This window comes from Myotis nattereri (assembly GCF_964212035.1).
Source record: "Myotis nattereri genome assembly, chromosome: 15".
NCBI classification, from domain to species: Eukaryota; Metazoa; Chordata; class Mammalia; order Chiroptera; family Vespertilionidae; genus Myotis; species Myotis nattereri.
The window spans coordinates 4,600,877-4,617,454 of record NC_138090.1 but is presented as its reverse complement, the minus strand read 5'-3'; the positions used below and the strand labels follow the sequence as shown (position 1 = coordinate 4,617,454).

The 16,578-nt window shown below is 41.7% G+C and overlaps 1 protein-coding gene across 1 annotated transcript in view; it reads left to right on the top strand.

Moving 5' to 3' along the window:
• RPGRIP1L (RPGRIP1 like) overlaps positions 1 to 16,578 on the top strand; it is a 76,674-nt gene that overhangs the window by 41,021 nt on the left and 19,075 nt on the right. The window contains exons 15-22 of the mRNA XM_081108552.1: positions 3,615 to 4,067; positions 4,853 to 5,004; positions 8,019 to 8,397; positions 11,219 to 11,409; positions 11,533 to 11,619; positions 14,554 to 14,664; positions 15,093 to 15,255; positions 16,233 to 16,306. Coding sequence (XP_080964678.1) covers positions 3,615 to 4,067; positions 4,853 to 5,004; positions 8,019 to 8,397; positions 11,219 to 11,409; positions 11,533 to 11,619; positions 14,554 to 14,664; positions 15,093 to 15,255; positions 16,233 to 16,306 — 1,610 coding nt within the window. The remainder of the gene's footprint in view (positions 1 to 3,614; positions 4,068 to 4,852; positions 5,005 to 8,018; positions 8,398 to 11,218; positions 11,410 to 11,532; positions 11,620 to 14,553; positions 14,665 to 15,092; positions 15,256 to 16,232; positions 16,307 to 16,578) is intronic.

Below are 16,578 nucleotides of genomic sequence, written 5' to 3'. Positions count from 1 at the left end.
TGGTCAGGACACATGCCCAGGTTGCGGGCTCAATCCCCAGTGTGGGATGTGCAGGAGGCGACCGATCAATGATTCTCTCTCATCATAGATGGTTCTAACTCTTTCTCCCTCTCCCTTCCTCTCTGAAATCAATAAAAAAAATAGATTTAAAAAATGTTAATAACAACTCCAAGCAATTCAGATGCAGGTGCAAAACTATGCTTTGAAAAAATACTACCTCAGCACTTACAGCTTTCACTCTCACGCACTCAGAAACTGTGTCTGGGGATTCTTTTATTTGGTTTCTTCACTGTTAGAGCATTGCATAGTGTCTGTGACTTCTCTAATCAGAAGTACTTTATCTCTCATGTCCCATGATTACCATGCTTAATTCAGTGGTTGATGCCAGCAATAATTTTACACTTAAAAACTACTGAGAATCCCCAAGGCCTTTTGTTTAATGGGTTACTCTTATGATATTTATTATATGAGAAATTAAAAGTGAGAAATGTAAAAAATAGTTAAGTCATGTTAAAATAATAAACCATTACATGTTAACATAAATTACAGCACTTTTTTAAAATCCTCACTCAAGGATATGTTTTTATGGATTTTAGAGAGTGAGGAAGGGAGGTGGGGAGAGAGAGGAACATCAATATGAGAGAGAAACCAATCAGTTTTCTCCCATATGCATGTTTTTTATAAAAAAAAAAAAAAAGCAGTATTTTCTATACCAAAAAGTAGTGAGAAGAGTGACATTGCTTTAATTTTTTAATTGTTGAACATTTTTGCAAATCTTCTTAGTGTCTGGCTTAATAGAAAACATATGTTATATCTGCTTCTGCATTGAATCTGTTATGATATCACATAGCATGTAGGTTCTGGAAAATTTCATTGTACACTTGTGAGACAATTAGAATGAAAAAAGCAAATAACATCTTCATACTATTTCTTAAATACTTCTGATCGCACAAACCTTCAAAACAGTTTCAGGGTTCCCAGACCCCACTTTGAGAACCACTGCTCTAAGTAGAAGGGCTCAATAAATATCTTTATCCAACTGGGCAGGGTTTTCCAGAAGTCACAGAGCAGTGTGTACCTTTTATCTCAAGGAATGCTCAATAGAATTTGCTTAATGGCATTTTCCCAAATACCAAGGCGGTCACAGAGTTTGAGACTTTTATCAGTAGATTTTATGTGTTCCCTGAATTCATTGATTCAGTTCATAAACATGGTCAGGCTTCATGCATCCTACGCAAAGTGCTAGCCAGGGGTGGGCAAACTTTCTGACTCGAGGGCCACAATGGGTTCTTAAACTGGACCGGAGGGCCGGAACAAAAGCATGGATGGAGTGTTTGTGTGAACTAATATAAATTCAAAGTAAACATCATTACATAAAAGGATACGGTCTTTTTTTTTTTTAGTTTTATTTTTTTTCAAACGGGCCGGATGCGGCCCGCGGGCCGTAGTTTGCCCACGGCTGTGCTAGGCAGTGCGAGTACAGCTAGGGAACAGCTCCGGCGCCCCCCGCAGGAGCGCACAGGATGTGAACAAGTAAGCGGACCGGTTCTGGGCAGAGTGTGGCGCTGGGAGAAGCAGCTGAGGAAAGACTGCAGATTCAGGGGAGACTCCGCACTCCAGGTCGGGAGTGTTTGCTACAGAGCTCCCCACTAAGTAAAAGCATGGGAGGTTCATGGGGGAGGTGAGGCAAGTGGAAGGGGGTGGGGGAAGCATGCTGGTCACTCGGGAAACGGTGTGGAGCCACCGACTAGGAACCCCGAATCAGGAACCATGAGGGCCCTGGTTGCCATCTTGAAGAGCGGGGACCTTAGGCACCTGGAGAGCCCTGGGGGGTTTTGAAGTCGGGGTAACACCAGACCTGCCTTGTGGGGATGGCTGTAGGGATGGGGGAGGGCGAGTCAGGTGTGAAGGAAGCCAGGGGTTCCTGCTGGCCTGGGCAGGAAGCACTGGGCTGTAATGAGGCAGCCTCGGTGGAGAGAGGATGGGCAGGTTCGATCAAGCCTTAGGAAGCGGCGGCGACCATGACCCCACCAGAAACGAGAACGTGCTGCCGTAGGCAACGTGGTGAGTGCTGACACCTCCACCCAAGATGCAAGTGCAGAAATAACTGCTGTGCCTCGGGATGTCTGGGTAGAGGGCTCTGGAGTTCAGGAAAGAAACCTGAATGAAAAAATAGAAACCGGAGCCTATTGATAGTAGCAGAAATCCCAAAAGCGGGGTGAGCTTACCCAGGGGAAGACCTAGACCAGCGGTTCTCAACCTGTGGGTCGCCAACCTGTGGGTCGTGACCCCCTTGGGAGTCGAACGACCCTTTCACAGGGGTCGCCTAAGACCATCGGAAAACACATATATAATTACATGCTGTTTTTGTGATTAATCACTATGCTTTAATGATGTTCAATTTGTAACAATGAAAATACATCCTGCATATCAGATATTTACATGACGATTCATAACAGTAGCGACATGACAGTTATGAAGCAGCAACGAAAATAATTTTATGGTTGGGGGTCACCACAACATGAGGAACTGTATTAAAGGGTCGCGGCATTAGGAAGGTTGAGAACCGCTGACCTAGACGAAGAGGAGGATAACACAGAACCCCAGCAAGCTAGCAGAAAAGGAAACCCTAAAAAAGTGAGAAGAGAGGCAGGAAGAGAAGCAGGGTGATGCTACCATGGAAGCCCTGCTGGGCGGAGCCCAAAGAAGAGGGCGTGGCCATCCTTGTCAGTCAGGCAAAGAACCAAGTCATGCCTGGACCACAGTCCACTCGCTCCGGCAATGATCTGGTTACCGGTGACTTTTCTTGAGTAGTTTCACAAGAAAAGTGAGCAGCTGCTGCTTGCGGAGGGTGAAGAGTGTTAGAGGAGGAGGGGAGACAGTGTAAATCACTCTTTCTAGACATGTGGATATGACATGGGGAGGGGATGTGCATCTAGAAAAAAACGGTATCTCTTTTAGAGAAGTGTAGTTGACATAACATTAAACCACATCACTTAAAGTAGACAATTTGGTGAGTTTTGGCCTATGTATACACCTGTGAAACCATCACCGAAATTAAGGTAACAAACATATTCATCACCCCCTCAAACACAGAAGAAAAGTACAGACAGGATGGGGCAAAAGTAGGTTTATAGTTGTTTGAATGGAAAAATAATACAATAATTAATACGTAATAATACAAGAATAAACTGTTTCGAGTGCTCACAACTACAAACCTACCTTTGCCCCACCTGTATTTTATAGACTGAAGGGCGGGAGCCGTGGGAGGAGAAGCTGGCTCCGTAGGAGAGAAGGTCCCAGAGCACAGGCCCGGGAGCAGGGGCACCCCAAGTATTTCCCTCGGCTGTTCGTTCAGAGGCCTTGCCCTTCCTCCTTCCCATGGGAGAGCCTGTGTTACAGCCTAGGCTGTAATTTCCTTGTTTAATAAACGATGTCAAAACAAGTGATGAATTTCTGCATAATATAATATTTACAGAAAAACAGGGTAGTCCTAGAATTTAAGATGGAGGCTAGTCCCCCCAAGCACTCAGCCTTCCTACCACTTCAAAAGCTGCTCTGTGTCTTCATATGTCCGTGTTTGAAATCTCTAAACCGTGTGTCTTCTCCTGCAGCCCAGTTAAAGGATATTGCGTATGGCACCAAGCAGTACAAATTTAAACCAGAAATCCTGCCAGACGACTCTGTGGATGAATTTGATGACACCATTCACTTAGAACGGGGCGAGAACCTATTTGAAATCCACATCCACAAAGTCACCTTTTCTCCGGAAGTGTCGCAGGCGTCTGGGGACAAAGAGCCGCTCACCTTCTGTACCTACGCCTTCTACGACTTTGAGCTACAGACAACGCCCATCGTGCGGGGCCTCCACCCGGAGTACAACTTCACCTCTCAGTACCTCGTCCACGTTAACGACTTATTTTTGCACTATATTCACAAGAACACGGTCACCCTTGAGGTCCACCAGGCGTACAGCACAGATTACGAAACAATCGCAGCATGTCAGATGAGATTCCATGAAATTCTAGAAAAAAGCGGTCGGATATTTGGCACAGCAAGCTTGGTTGGTAAGCACAGTATTATCTACTCCACCGGTTTTTGAGCACCCATCTTGCACCAGTCCCTCTGGTAGGAATGTATCCATGGAAACCACAGCCCTGGCCCTCAGCAAACAGTGTGGCGGAGGAACAGGCTGGCGGGCAGACAGCTCTGCCTCAGCGGTTGGCGCCCTGATGAGGACGTGTTCCCCTCCCAGGAGCCCTACGGGAGACCTTTTCCAGGAAGAGAGCTAGAGAGCTGAACCAATATTGGGGTGTGCCCGCCCGGCAAAGCCATACAAGGGCCTGTTACACACGGTGCGTGCTCGGCACCGCATGGCTTTTCCCCTGTACCTGAGACTGGGCCGAGTGGGGAGGTGCCAAAGATTCCTTCAAGCTGCATTACAACGTGGAGTTCATATTTATAATTTTGAGGTTTCATATTGTTTCTGTCAGTCTGCATAGAGCACAACTTGTTCAAAAAGTACTACAGCATCAAAAGGTCTGTGGGGTGTTTGGTTCCATTTTTTTCTATTTCACGAGGAGTGGAATAATATAAATTGGAAGATCTCAAACATAGTTTGACAGTTCTTTAATAATATTTAACATACAGTGAAACTCATACGTGCAGAAGTAACTTTATTTTCTTCATCTCTGCTATTTGCCAATCACACGTCATTTGTGCATGTCACATACTATTTTACTCAGTATAAAATTTATAGTTTCAATGTATAGTACCATTGATGTATTTTTTACTGGTATATATTTTGATTTATGGGGCTGTTTTAACAGCAAGTTTATATATTGATCTGTAGGAACTAAAGAAGACGTCCCAAACTTTGGCACCGTGGAATACTGGTTCCAATTAAGAGTTCCCGTGGACCAAGCGATTCGCCTTTATCGAGAGCGGGCAAAGGCTTTGGGATATATGACATCAAATTTTAAGGGGCCAGCGCAAAGGCCGTGGGTAAGCTTGTTTGACTTTAGGACACTTTTATGACACAGAAATTGTATCATATTCTTTCTATGTCATGCTTTAAACTGAAATTATTTCCTTTCACAGCCATCAAGTGGCTTTTTCTAACTTTTTATTTTGAAATAATCATAGACTTGCAGGAAGCAGCAAAAAATAGAACAGAGAAGTCCTGTGTACCCTTCACACAGCTGGTCCCAGTTGTAAGATCCTGCAGAGCTACAGGACAATATCAAAACCAGGAAGTGGACATTGTACAACACTATTAACTAGGCTACAGACCTCATGCAGATTTTACCCGTTTTTACATGTGTGGGGGAGGAGGAGTTCTGTGCAGTTTATCATGTGTATATGTTCATGTAACTACCACCACAAGCAAGACACAGTCCTTCCATCACCTCATAGGAGCCCATCCCTGTGCTGCCCAGGGCACTGGAGAAACAGAACAGCCTTCCGGTCATCACACATCGAGTGACTGTCCTTACACTCCCCACGAAGGAAATACATGCCTATTATTGGGCTACAAAATGAGTATGCTCACTGAGAACTGGACATTTAAATGCAGTCCCTTAGGTTCAAACTGTTTCATGGAGCCTTAACGGCCATATTTCCAAAAGAAAGAATGTCACGATCCAATGAATGCAGAAAGTGCTGAATTGAGCAAAGTTAAGTAGAATGTTTGACTTTAGGACTTCTCATGTGTAATTTGAGTCTCAAGAGGAAGCATAAAGTATGAGTTATGTGGAGTTACAAAGGGATAGAATGTCATAGAAACACTGTAGAATGTCTGCTCAGGTCTTAACTATCTTTCTTCATTTGGAACTGCCCTCACTCCCAGTCCATAGGTTGGGCTCCCAGTGTCAAGCTTTATGTTTGGTGATCCTGTTCTCTCCTACTCAACATCCAATTATAACTAACTAGAGGCCCACTGCACGAAGTTTGTGCACAGGGGGTCCCCTCAGCCCAACCTGCACCCTCTCCAATTATGGACCCCTCCGGGGATGTCCGACTGCCGGTTTAGGCCCGATCCCCAGGATCGGGCCTAAACCGGCAGTCGGACATCCCTCACAATCTGGGACCACTGGCTCCTAACTGCTCACCTGCCTGCCTGCCTGATCACCCCTAACTGCCCCCCTTGCCAGCCTGGTCTCCCCCAACAGCCCCCCCCTGCAGGCCTGGTCACCCCCAACTGCCCCTGCTGGCCTGGCTGCCCCCAACTGCCCCTGCTGGCCTGGCCGCCCACACAGCCTGCTGTTCAGTCATTTGGTCTCCCCTCACTAACCCCCCTGCCAGCCTGGTCGCCCCACGCAGCCTGCTGTTCAGTCATTTGGTCGTCCCTCATTAACCCCCCTGCCAGCCTCGTTGCTCCTCGCAGCCTGCTGTTTGGTCATTACTGTTACTGTGACAGCGTCCCCGACAATTTGCATATTCCTCTATTATCAGTATAGTTGATTTAGGAATATCCACCTGACTCCGGTTCATCCAGTCAGATTCTGCTTCCTGAGATCAAGAGAAAGCAAGACTCGCCATGCCCGGAACATGCAAAATTAGGAGCTTCTACCATGTGAGCCAGCAAAGGAAAGAAAAAGGGTCTGGAGAGGAATGAACAAGCACACTGAGAAATGGAAATTGGACGGAGAGTCCATTCCGGTGGCTTCCGTCCTGTTTCCTTCCTAAGGCCCAGCCGCCTTCCTGCTACAACAGTGGTCCATGAAATAGCCCTTTAGCCTTATGGGAAAGTCTTTTTTAATTGTCATATTTGCTATTTGGAATTAGTTCCTGTAACTTTCAATTAAAGAACCATTACTAATATAACACTGATTCCCAAACTTAAGAAAGAATGGCACCCTTTCCCAGAGATCATCTTGCTGGACACTTTGGGAAGTGCTGCTGTGGAAAAGGGAACTAGAAGTGGAAAGACCAGATTGCTTATTTAGTTTTATAGTTTAAAGGTTTTCAGACTCCCCGTTGCTGGCGTGAATGTGTCATTTACAATTGGAATGCGGCTTTTGTGGGTGGACTTGGGAAAGATGTGGAGGGGGAGCTTTGTCAATCGTTCCACTCGGCAAACTCGGGGAAAGCCGCATTGCGAGTCCCTTCTCGGTGCCCCTCTCCACACCGCCAGGCATCTCCACGGAGGCGATGGGGACCGTTCTGTTCTCTTCTCCAGTCAGTTCTCTAGTCGGGGTCCCAGAAGCTCAGTAGAGATTCCCCAACACGAGCAGAAACAACGCTAGCATTTCTTTGTCCCAGATCACAGCAGCTGTGCTGGGTTAGCAGTCAGTGCAGTTGTTTGCTAACGCGCCTGGGTGCTGGCTGCCTGAGCAAAAGGGGCCGGAGAGCGGTTTCTAGCTCTGCCTAGTAAGTCCTTTTGCTCATCTGTCTTCTGTAATGGCCCCCCAATCCTAGCTTTTCATTCTCTCCAAAGCATATCTCTGATCCTGCTCTCTAGTTCTTAATAGCAGTTATACTTGGATATACTGGCTAATCTTGACCTCAGGTATCTGCTTCCCAAACCCCATTGGTTCAGGATGAGGGCCAACCCAAATACAACAAAATTACCTTTCTTGGTGGTGCCCATCAAGTTCATTGGATTCTCACTTAAGACTGGGATATAAACAAGTGGCTGGCATGATCGAAGGATTAGCTCTTAATAAAATTGTGAAATAGAGAACGTTGGTCTTTGGACCCATCTGCTCACTTGACTCAGTTATCAAATAGAATTAAAGAACATCAGATTAACTTTTTCTTGATTTTAACAGCAATCTCTGCAGGTATGTTCAGTCTTCTATGTTAGTTGCTAATAGCATAGGATCATCTGTTCACACATATTCCAGTGAATATTGGTTTTAAATAAGAATCGGGAATCTTTTACTGAGAAATTCAATATGAAGTGAAAATATGCAGGTTTTTGTCCATTTACAAAATCATTTGGTTTGGGGGTTGGCAGCTGCTGTGTGTCAGTTTATTGTATATTTACTGTAATGTAAACATGTATGTTTTTCCAGCTCAGTCAACAAGCACCCACAACGGCTCAGCTCAGTTCTACTGATTGCGCAGATGGCAACTTAAATGAACTTCATATTACAGTGAGATGTTGCAACCAGCTGCAGGCCCGAGCAAGCCACCGTCAGCCACACCCATACGTTGTGTACAAGTTTTTTGATTTTGCAGACCATGACACGGCCATCATTCCCAGTAGCAATGATCCACAGTTTGATGATCATATGTGTTTCCCAGTGCCGATGAGTGTGGACTTGGATCGATACCTTAAGTCAGAGTCTCTGGGCTTTTATGTGTTTGATGATAGTGATACCCAGGAGGATATGTACATAGGGAAGGTCAGTGTGCCCCTGATTTCATTGGCACATGACAGGTGCATCTCAGGTAAGCCCATTTCTTAATCTGTGAAACTGTAAAAACAAACCTAAACTATACGTTAGTGTTTTAGATATGTTGTTCTGTTTAATTAATCTTCCTAACTGTCTCAAATCATCTTTGGGCCTATAACATTATATTGTTTGAGTGACTTTTTTTAGTAGTTATTCCAAGAATTACAATGTTTATTTTAGCTTATCACAATCTACTAAAAATTAATACTAACAATTCCATTAAAATATAGAAGGTCTGCTCCAATATAATTTCATTCCCTCCCCCCTTCTTGTGCTGGTTGTCATACTTATATATATAGTATGCCTATATCTGTTAAAAAAAAAAAAAACACCAATAATATAATGTTACTAGAGGCCCAGTACACGAAATTTGTGCACTGGCAGGGGCCCTAGCGGCTGCTGGCCACCGGCTAGCCCCTCCTGCCCTTCCCCCGGCCAGCCCCGCCTCCTGGTCAAACTCCTGGACGACCTCCGGGTTGAGGGGACAATTTGCATACTACGCTTTTATTATATAGGATAATTACTGCTTTACATAACCTTATATTGTTTAAAGAAATTGAGAGAAGAGAGAATATACATAATTATAGGAGACTTTTTTATATTAAGCTATGTTTTTTACCATTTCTTATATTCTCTATTTCTTCCTCAACTGTCTGGTGTCACTTCCTTTCTCCAGTATACCTTCACTTCTCCCAGTCCTTTGAGCTATTATTTTTACTTTTTGTCTTTATACAAGTCCAACAATATAATTTTACAATTATTGTTTTATGCAGTTGTCTTTTAAATCAGTTAAGAGAAGAAATTAGAAAAAAATATATCTATACTTTTATAATTACCTATATAATTACCTTGATTGGTCTATTCCTTTGTGTTGATTTGAGTTGCTATTTGGTCTCACTTCCTTTCAGCCTAAAGAACTTCTTTTAATATGCCTTGTAAGTCCGGTCTGCTGGAAACGAATTCTCTCAATCATTGACATGTGGGAATGTCTTTTTTTTTTTTTTTTTTTTTTTTTTTGGCTCTCAGCATTTCAACTATGATGTCTCCAGGTATTGATCCCTTTGTGCTTACCCTGCGTGGAATTTGTTGAGCTTCTTTATGTGCAGGGTATTGTTATGTACCTAATTTGGGGAGTTTTTTGTCATGACTTCTTGAATTATTTTTTGCCCCTTTTTTTTCTTCTTCTTGGACTCCCATTACATATCTGTTCATATGTTTAATGGTGCCCCGCAGGTCTCTGAGGCTCTGTTCATTTCTCTTCATTTTTCCCCTTCAGATTGGGTAATCGCTGCTGGTCAACCTTCGGGTTCACTGATTCTTTCTTCTGCCAGCTCAGATCTCCTACTGAGCCCATCTACTGAATTTTTTCACTTCAGTAATTGTACTCTTCAGCTCCAGCATTTCTCCTTAGTTCCCTTTTTAAAAATAACGTCTATGTCTTTATTATATTCTCTATTTTATAGATCATTGTAACCACACTTTAATTCTTTAAATATGGTTTCTTTCAGTTCTTGGAACATAGTTATAATAGCTGCTCTGAGGTCTCTGTCTGCTAAGTCTAACATCTGGACACCCTCAGAAAGCCTCTACTGATGGCTTTCTGCCTCCCCCCCCCCCGCCCCCCACCCCCCGCCCCCCAAGTTAACATCACACTCTCCAGCTTCTTTGTCTGTCTCTCTTTTTCCCCGCCCCTAAAACTGGACATTGAGGATACTATCTTGTAGCAACTCTGGATTCCAACTTTCCCACTCTCTGGGGTGATTGCCATTGCTGTTTGTTTGTTTGGCCAGCCTGGTCTGACTCTTCCTGTTCTTACTGAGGTTCAATAGATTTCTTTGAATAAGTGCTTCTCAATTTGTTGTATACCTTTGATCAATTCTGATGGGCCTTAAATGGTTGTTTTTCATCCTTTTGTCCAGTTTTATTACTGATTTTTATGGAAAAGATTTATTTACTGAGCTTTTCACTCAGCCATTCTAGAAGTCTCACCTGTACCTACAATAGAAGTTTATCACCTCCCTATATCCTACCTGTATCCTTCTGTTCTATCTAAAGTCTAGAGTTGTTTAGTTTTTTCCTCCCAGCCAGCCATTAAAAGACATGCCGTACACTTGCTGACAAAGTAAAGGATACCTCTAAACAAAAGTTATGCTTGAAATATAGGTTTATTTTCTTCAAGTCAGGGATTTTTCCTACTGAACAATTTAGTATAATGATTAAAATTTGGACTCAATATTACAGATATAGGTAATTACTGCTATATGTTTTAGATGGCTTATCTTATGGACTTTTTTTTTTTGCTGTGGTACTATTAACTTGGAGTAATTTAACAAATCCCAATAAAATATTTAAAATTATAATAAAACTACATAGTAATATAAAGATTTCTCTAGATATATCAATTATTTGGAATTTTGAAGCTTTAATATATTTTTCTATAGAGACAAGTCTTTTGCAGGAATATTCAAATCAAAATGAAGTTTCATACATGAGCTATAACCCAGATAATGTCTTGGAGGAATGCTAAGAATTTTGAATAATTTCTGAATTTCATTTCAGTGGATTAAAATATTCATAAGTTAATTTTCTCAACTTTGAATCAGTATTCCTTTGAGGCCTTAACTTCTGAATGCAGTCTACTCAAGAAGTGAACCTATCACATGTCCTTTTGTCTTTATTTTATTCTCTAAGTAATTTGGGTTGTGAGTAAAAGCCAAAATTATTTTTTTTAAGTTGTGGGTAGTTCACTTTAATTATTCTGGTAGTAAAACTTTACTTTAGCATTAATTAAAATTATTTATTTTGTGATTTGACAGGAATATTTGAGCTAACAGATCATAAAAAGCATCCTGCAGGGACCATTCATGTCATATTGAAATGGAAATTTGCCTACCTCCCACCAAGTGAATGCATAACATCCGAACACCTAGGAACTGTCATACACAAAGAAGAGTCCGAAGCTGTTCAGAGACTACCTCCAGCCTCCTCTGTGAGCACCTTGTCTGTAGTGAGTAACAGTGACTTTGAATTTCTTACAAAACTTAATAGACACAGAAGCAGAACATATAGCTGAAGCCTTATCTAAGGTGGACGTTCCTCATACTCAGTTTGCCATACTGTTCAATCTTAGGCACCAACACCCAAACCAAGACAGCGTTTAACAGCTGTAGGGAAGAAGGTGTCTTTCCTGGCCGATATCACACCACATCAGAATTCTGTAAGTAGTAGCCGAAACCGGTTTGGCTCAGTGGATAGAGCGTTGGCCTGTGGACTGAAAGGTCCCAGGTTCGATTCCGGTCAAGGGCATGTACCTGGGTTGCGGGCACATCCCCAGTAGGAGATGTGCAGGAGGCAGCTGATCGGTGTATCTCTCACATCGATGTTTCTAACTCTCTATCTCTCTTCCTTCCTCTCTGTAAAAAAATCAATAAAATATATTTAAAAAAAAAAAAAGAATTCTGTAAGTAGTAAACCTGAGCATGGGAAATAAACACTATAGATGTAGTATACCCTACCTGATTTAAAGGAAAATTGGGTGAATAAAAAGCTTCTTTTTTCCTTTAAAATGTTAGGTTTGTAACTTGGCATTGTGTATAAGTATTAACTGTTCTTACTCCTTGATCTGAATCATGATACATCCACTCAATGTAATATTATGTTGTCACTGAGTTTGCTTTTTCTTTAAAAAAAATGGTTGATGTGGCCCATCTGGTGTGGCTCAGTGGTTGAGCATCAACCTATGAACCAGGAGGTCATGGTTAGATTCCCGGTCAGGGCACATGCCCGGGTTGCGGGCTTGATCCCCAATGAGGGGCATGCAGGAGGCAGCCAATCCATGATTCTCTCTCATCATTAAGATTTCTATCTCTCTCCCTCTCCCTTCCACTCTGAAATCAATAAAAACAATTTTTTAAATGGTGATGATAACTATTGCATAGTTGTGAGGTTGAATTAAGGTAATACATTGGAGAATACTTTATGTACTGATTACCATAGCTCAGTATCCTATCTGTAAAAGAGGCACTACCTAGATTATTATAGTATGTATCAGGGCAAAAACCAGTCAGCAAATAATTACAACTCCTGTGGCTCTGGATATTATATATTTTAAAGGATTATTTCTACTCTATATTCCATTGACTTAATTCAGTCTATTTTTCTTTTTCCTGCTTAAAAAAAATAATGCTTACCCAAAGTTTCATATTTGTAGAAAATTTTATGTTACAATGTTAATTTTTTTAATGTAGCAGGATATGTTATATTTACAATATAATTATCACCATATAACCAAAACTTTTATTTGCATTAAAAATCAATTATAAAGAAATAGAAATCTAACTGGTTATCCTATATAATAAAAGCCTAATATGCTAAGTGTCTGATCGGCCATTCAACCAGCCAAAGCATAATATGCTAATGATATGGTAAGGCCACTCAACTGCTAGCTATGATGTGCACTGACCATCAGGGAGCAGACAGTCCACCAGTCGGCCAGTGGCTATGACATGCACTGACGACCAGGGGGAAGACGCTCTGACCAGTAGGTGAGCTTGATGCTGGTGTCTGGCTGATTGCTACTGAGCGAGATGGGCCGGACACGCCCTGGAGCCCTCCTATGGTCCCTCCCTGGCTGGCCAACCTCCTGTGTCCCTTCCTGGCCCCAATCATACACCAGTGGGGTCCCTCGGCCTGGCCTGCACCCTCTCGCAATCCGGGACCCCTCAGGGGATCTCAGAGAGCTGGTTTTGGCCTGATCCCGCAGGCCAGGCCGACGGACCCCACTGGTGCATGAATTCGTTCACCAGGCCTCTAGTTAATAGATATTATCATTGAATAATGGGAATGTGGGTTTATATTAATTTCTTTTATGTCTTCTTGTTTAACTTTCACAATTTCTATACTGGGCATGTTTCCCTTTAAAATAGCCAAAATGATAGCCCTGGCAGGGTAGCTCAGTGGCTTAGAGCATCATCCCCATACCGCAAGGTTGTGGGTTTGATCCCCAGTCAAAGCACATACAAGATCAACCAAGGAATGCGTACATAAGTGGAATAACTGGTTGGTATTCTCTCTCTCTTTCTCTTTTTCTCTCTCTCTCTCTCTTTCTCCCTCTCTCTCTCTCTCTCTCTCTCTCTCTCTCTCTCTCTCTTAAATCAATAAAAAAAAATTTTGTTAATTATAAACTATATTTTAACAATAGACATCAGTTTATGAACCATGGAAAAATGGTTGACTATAAATTGATAGACGGTACATACCTAATCCAGCATATACAACTTTTAATTACATGAGTAATGTATAATTATCTTAGAAATGTTAGAAAATAAAAATATAACAAAATAAAAACAGCACTATACAGTTTTCCCAAATCTGCATATCAGAGATAGAATTTTGATGAAGTTTTTTTCATACTTTTTTCCATGGAAATATATACACACATTTGTTTGTTTGCAAATTTATTGTTTAACAAAACAGCGTTCACGTATATATATATATAGTTGTAGTTAACTACCTTTTTCACTCAACACTATGTGGTGCACTCTCTTTACTGTCAGTAAGTACAGGTCTAGATGAGTAGGTCTTTCATGGTCACAAAAAACTGGCGTTTGGATGTACCGCATGTGATGTCATTAATGCCTATTGAACATTTGCATTGTTTTCACTTTTTTGAGATTATAATCAATGCTTCGATGAAATACACTTGTAGTTTGTTTTTGTTTTTTTAATGTTTTTACTGATTTCAGAGAGGAAGGGAGAGGGAGAGAGAGAGAGAAACATCAATGATGAGAGAGAATCATTGATCGGCTGCCTCTTGCACGCCCCCTACTGGGGATCCAGCTCACAATCCAGGCCTGTGCCTTGACTGGGAATCAAACCATGACCTCCTGGTTCATGAACCGACACTCAACCACTGAGCCACACCAGCGGCTAGTTCTTAAATTGTATATACGTATATATACCATGAAGAATATCAGTCATGTTACTGAAATGCACTATTTCATTGCCCTAATGGGAGCTACTATATGTGCTCCCCATTTTATTAGTGTTCTTATACATATAACACATGTACATTTGTATGTAAAAGTCTTAGGGTGATCTGGGATTTAGTAGTAATCCTAAATAACACAGTCATGTGTTCACATGAACATAGGAGAGGGAGACGTCCCCTCCTCCCGAGGACAGGAGGGACCTTTCGCCAGAAATGGAGGTCACACCAGAAACGGATGTTAGTGCGCCAACGGCTTCTTCGCATGTTTTCCAGGTATGTCATTGTATTAAAATTATTTCAAAAGGCTGAATTTGGTTCTTAAAGACTTTGTCTTTGTAGTGACATGGTCAGGAAATTATAGCATTGATCTTATCTTTATATATTCTTCCTTGGAAAGCAAAGATAAAGAAACATGACAAGTGTAACGGCTACCATTATACTCTTAGCATAATGTGAAATAGACATGTGAAGTAATGTAAAATTTATTTTGAAATTGATGTATTTTTCATTCTTAGTTTATAATTAGATTTTCATTTATCCGTATATTTTTATTTGAACAACTTAAGCAATTATTTTCAAATGCATATATATAGCATGTCTGTATATTTAAGTCTCAAGTTATTATTCAAGTGCTTCAGTAGAAATGCTGCAACTATGATCTAATCAGTGATAAAAATATCAGCGTGCTCTCCTTTCTCCAGGCGCCTCCAGAAAGCCGCGTCAGTCAGGGGAGAGAACACACTGGGAACGCGCAGCCAGAGAACGGGGGGGACGTGTCCCTGCTGTCCCAGGGCCAGATCGCACAGCCAAGTACGACTTCTTCCGAAGACGAAACAGAAATCACCGAGGAACTGGAGCCAGAAGGTGACTGGTGTTTGAATTGACAGTATTTGTTGAGCTCTTAGCTTGAGTTAACAGTGTGCCTCGTAGACTTCTTCACTGCACAGTGGAGCTACTTCATGACACCTGTTTCTCGACAGAAGCGATGGCTGTGGGTCAGTCTCGTCAGCCGTGCCAGGTGTCATGGCATCTCTCTCACTTGCACTGGGGGCCCGGCAGATGCAAGTGTCATTGCTGGCCATGCCCCCAATTGGCATATTTGGTGGCTTTAGATTCTCTTTGGGTTCCGGGCTGTCATCTGGGTCATTCTGGAGGACTTGACTTTTTTAAAAATTAAAAGTAGGAACTCAGACCAAAAAAAAGACAGCTTATAATGTGATTTAACTTCTATAAATATGTCGAAAAGGCAAATTAATCTATAATGACAGAAATGTTCAAGCTGTTGCCTGGGGAAGGGCCAGTGGGAAGAGATGAGGAAGGGCAGAGATTGCAGAAAGGCATGAGGGAAATTTGGGGGGATGGCTCTGTGTGTGATCTTCATTGTGCTGATGCTTTCACAGAATTATATCTGTAAAAATATCAGACTTTGCACTTTAAATGGGTGTGGTTTATTAGATGTCAATTTTACCATAATAAAGCTGTAAAACATTTTAAAATGTTTTTAAGTAGTAAGAATAACTTGATTCTTACACAATATTATTGGTTGGAAAACATCTATTACACTGTCCTCTTTAAAAAATTATTTTTTAAGTTCATATTAGAACAAGCTATATTTTTATTTCCTTTGTTTCCACTAGAACTAAACATGGAATTTTCGATCCTTTTTTCCTTTTTCTAAAATGTAATGTAAATATCTTTGCTGCTAAAAGAGGTTCAGATATGATTATCATATTGTTCTTTTAAGGTTGTCCTTATAATGTGTGCTCACTTCTCTCCATTTCAAAGGTATAAAGGTAGCTGGTTTAACAGATTTAAACCGCTGAAATTTTATTTTGTAACAGACGAGGAAGACAGATCAGCTTCTGACAGTGATGAGTGTATCATTCCAGAACCTGTCTCCAAGAATATCCCGCAGGTCAGTAACTGATGCCAATTAGAAATGTGCCGAAATGAAGTTCTCTTCCTTCATAGTATTCCAGTCTTCCTATGTGAACACCTTGAGGCAAAAACACTGCATCATCATAATCTTATTCGAGGCTCATCTCATATTAAGAAAACTTCACTTACAGTTTCATTATGTAATGCTATAGCATCCAAGCATTATTTTTGCTTCCATGTTAAGAGCACCTAAATCCAGTAGCTTCAAAAGGTACTTCGTAAAAACAGTTGACTTTCCTGCCTTCTTTT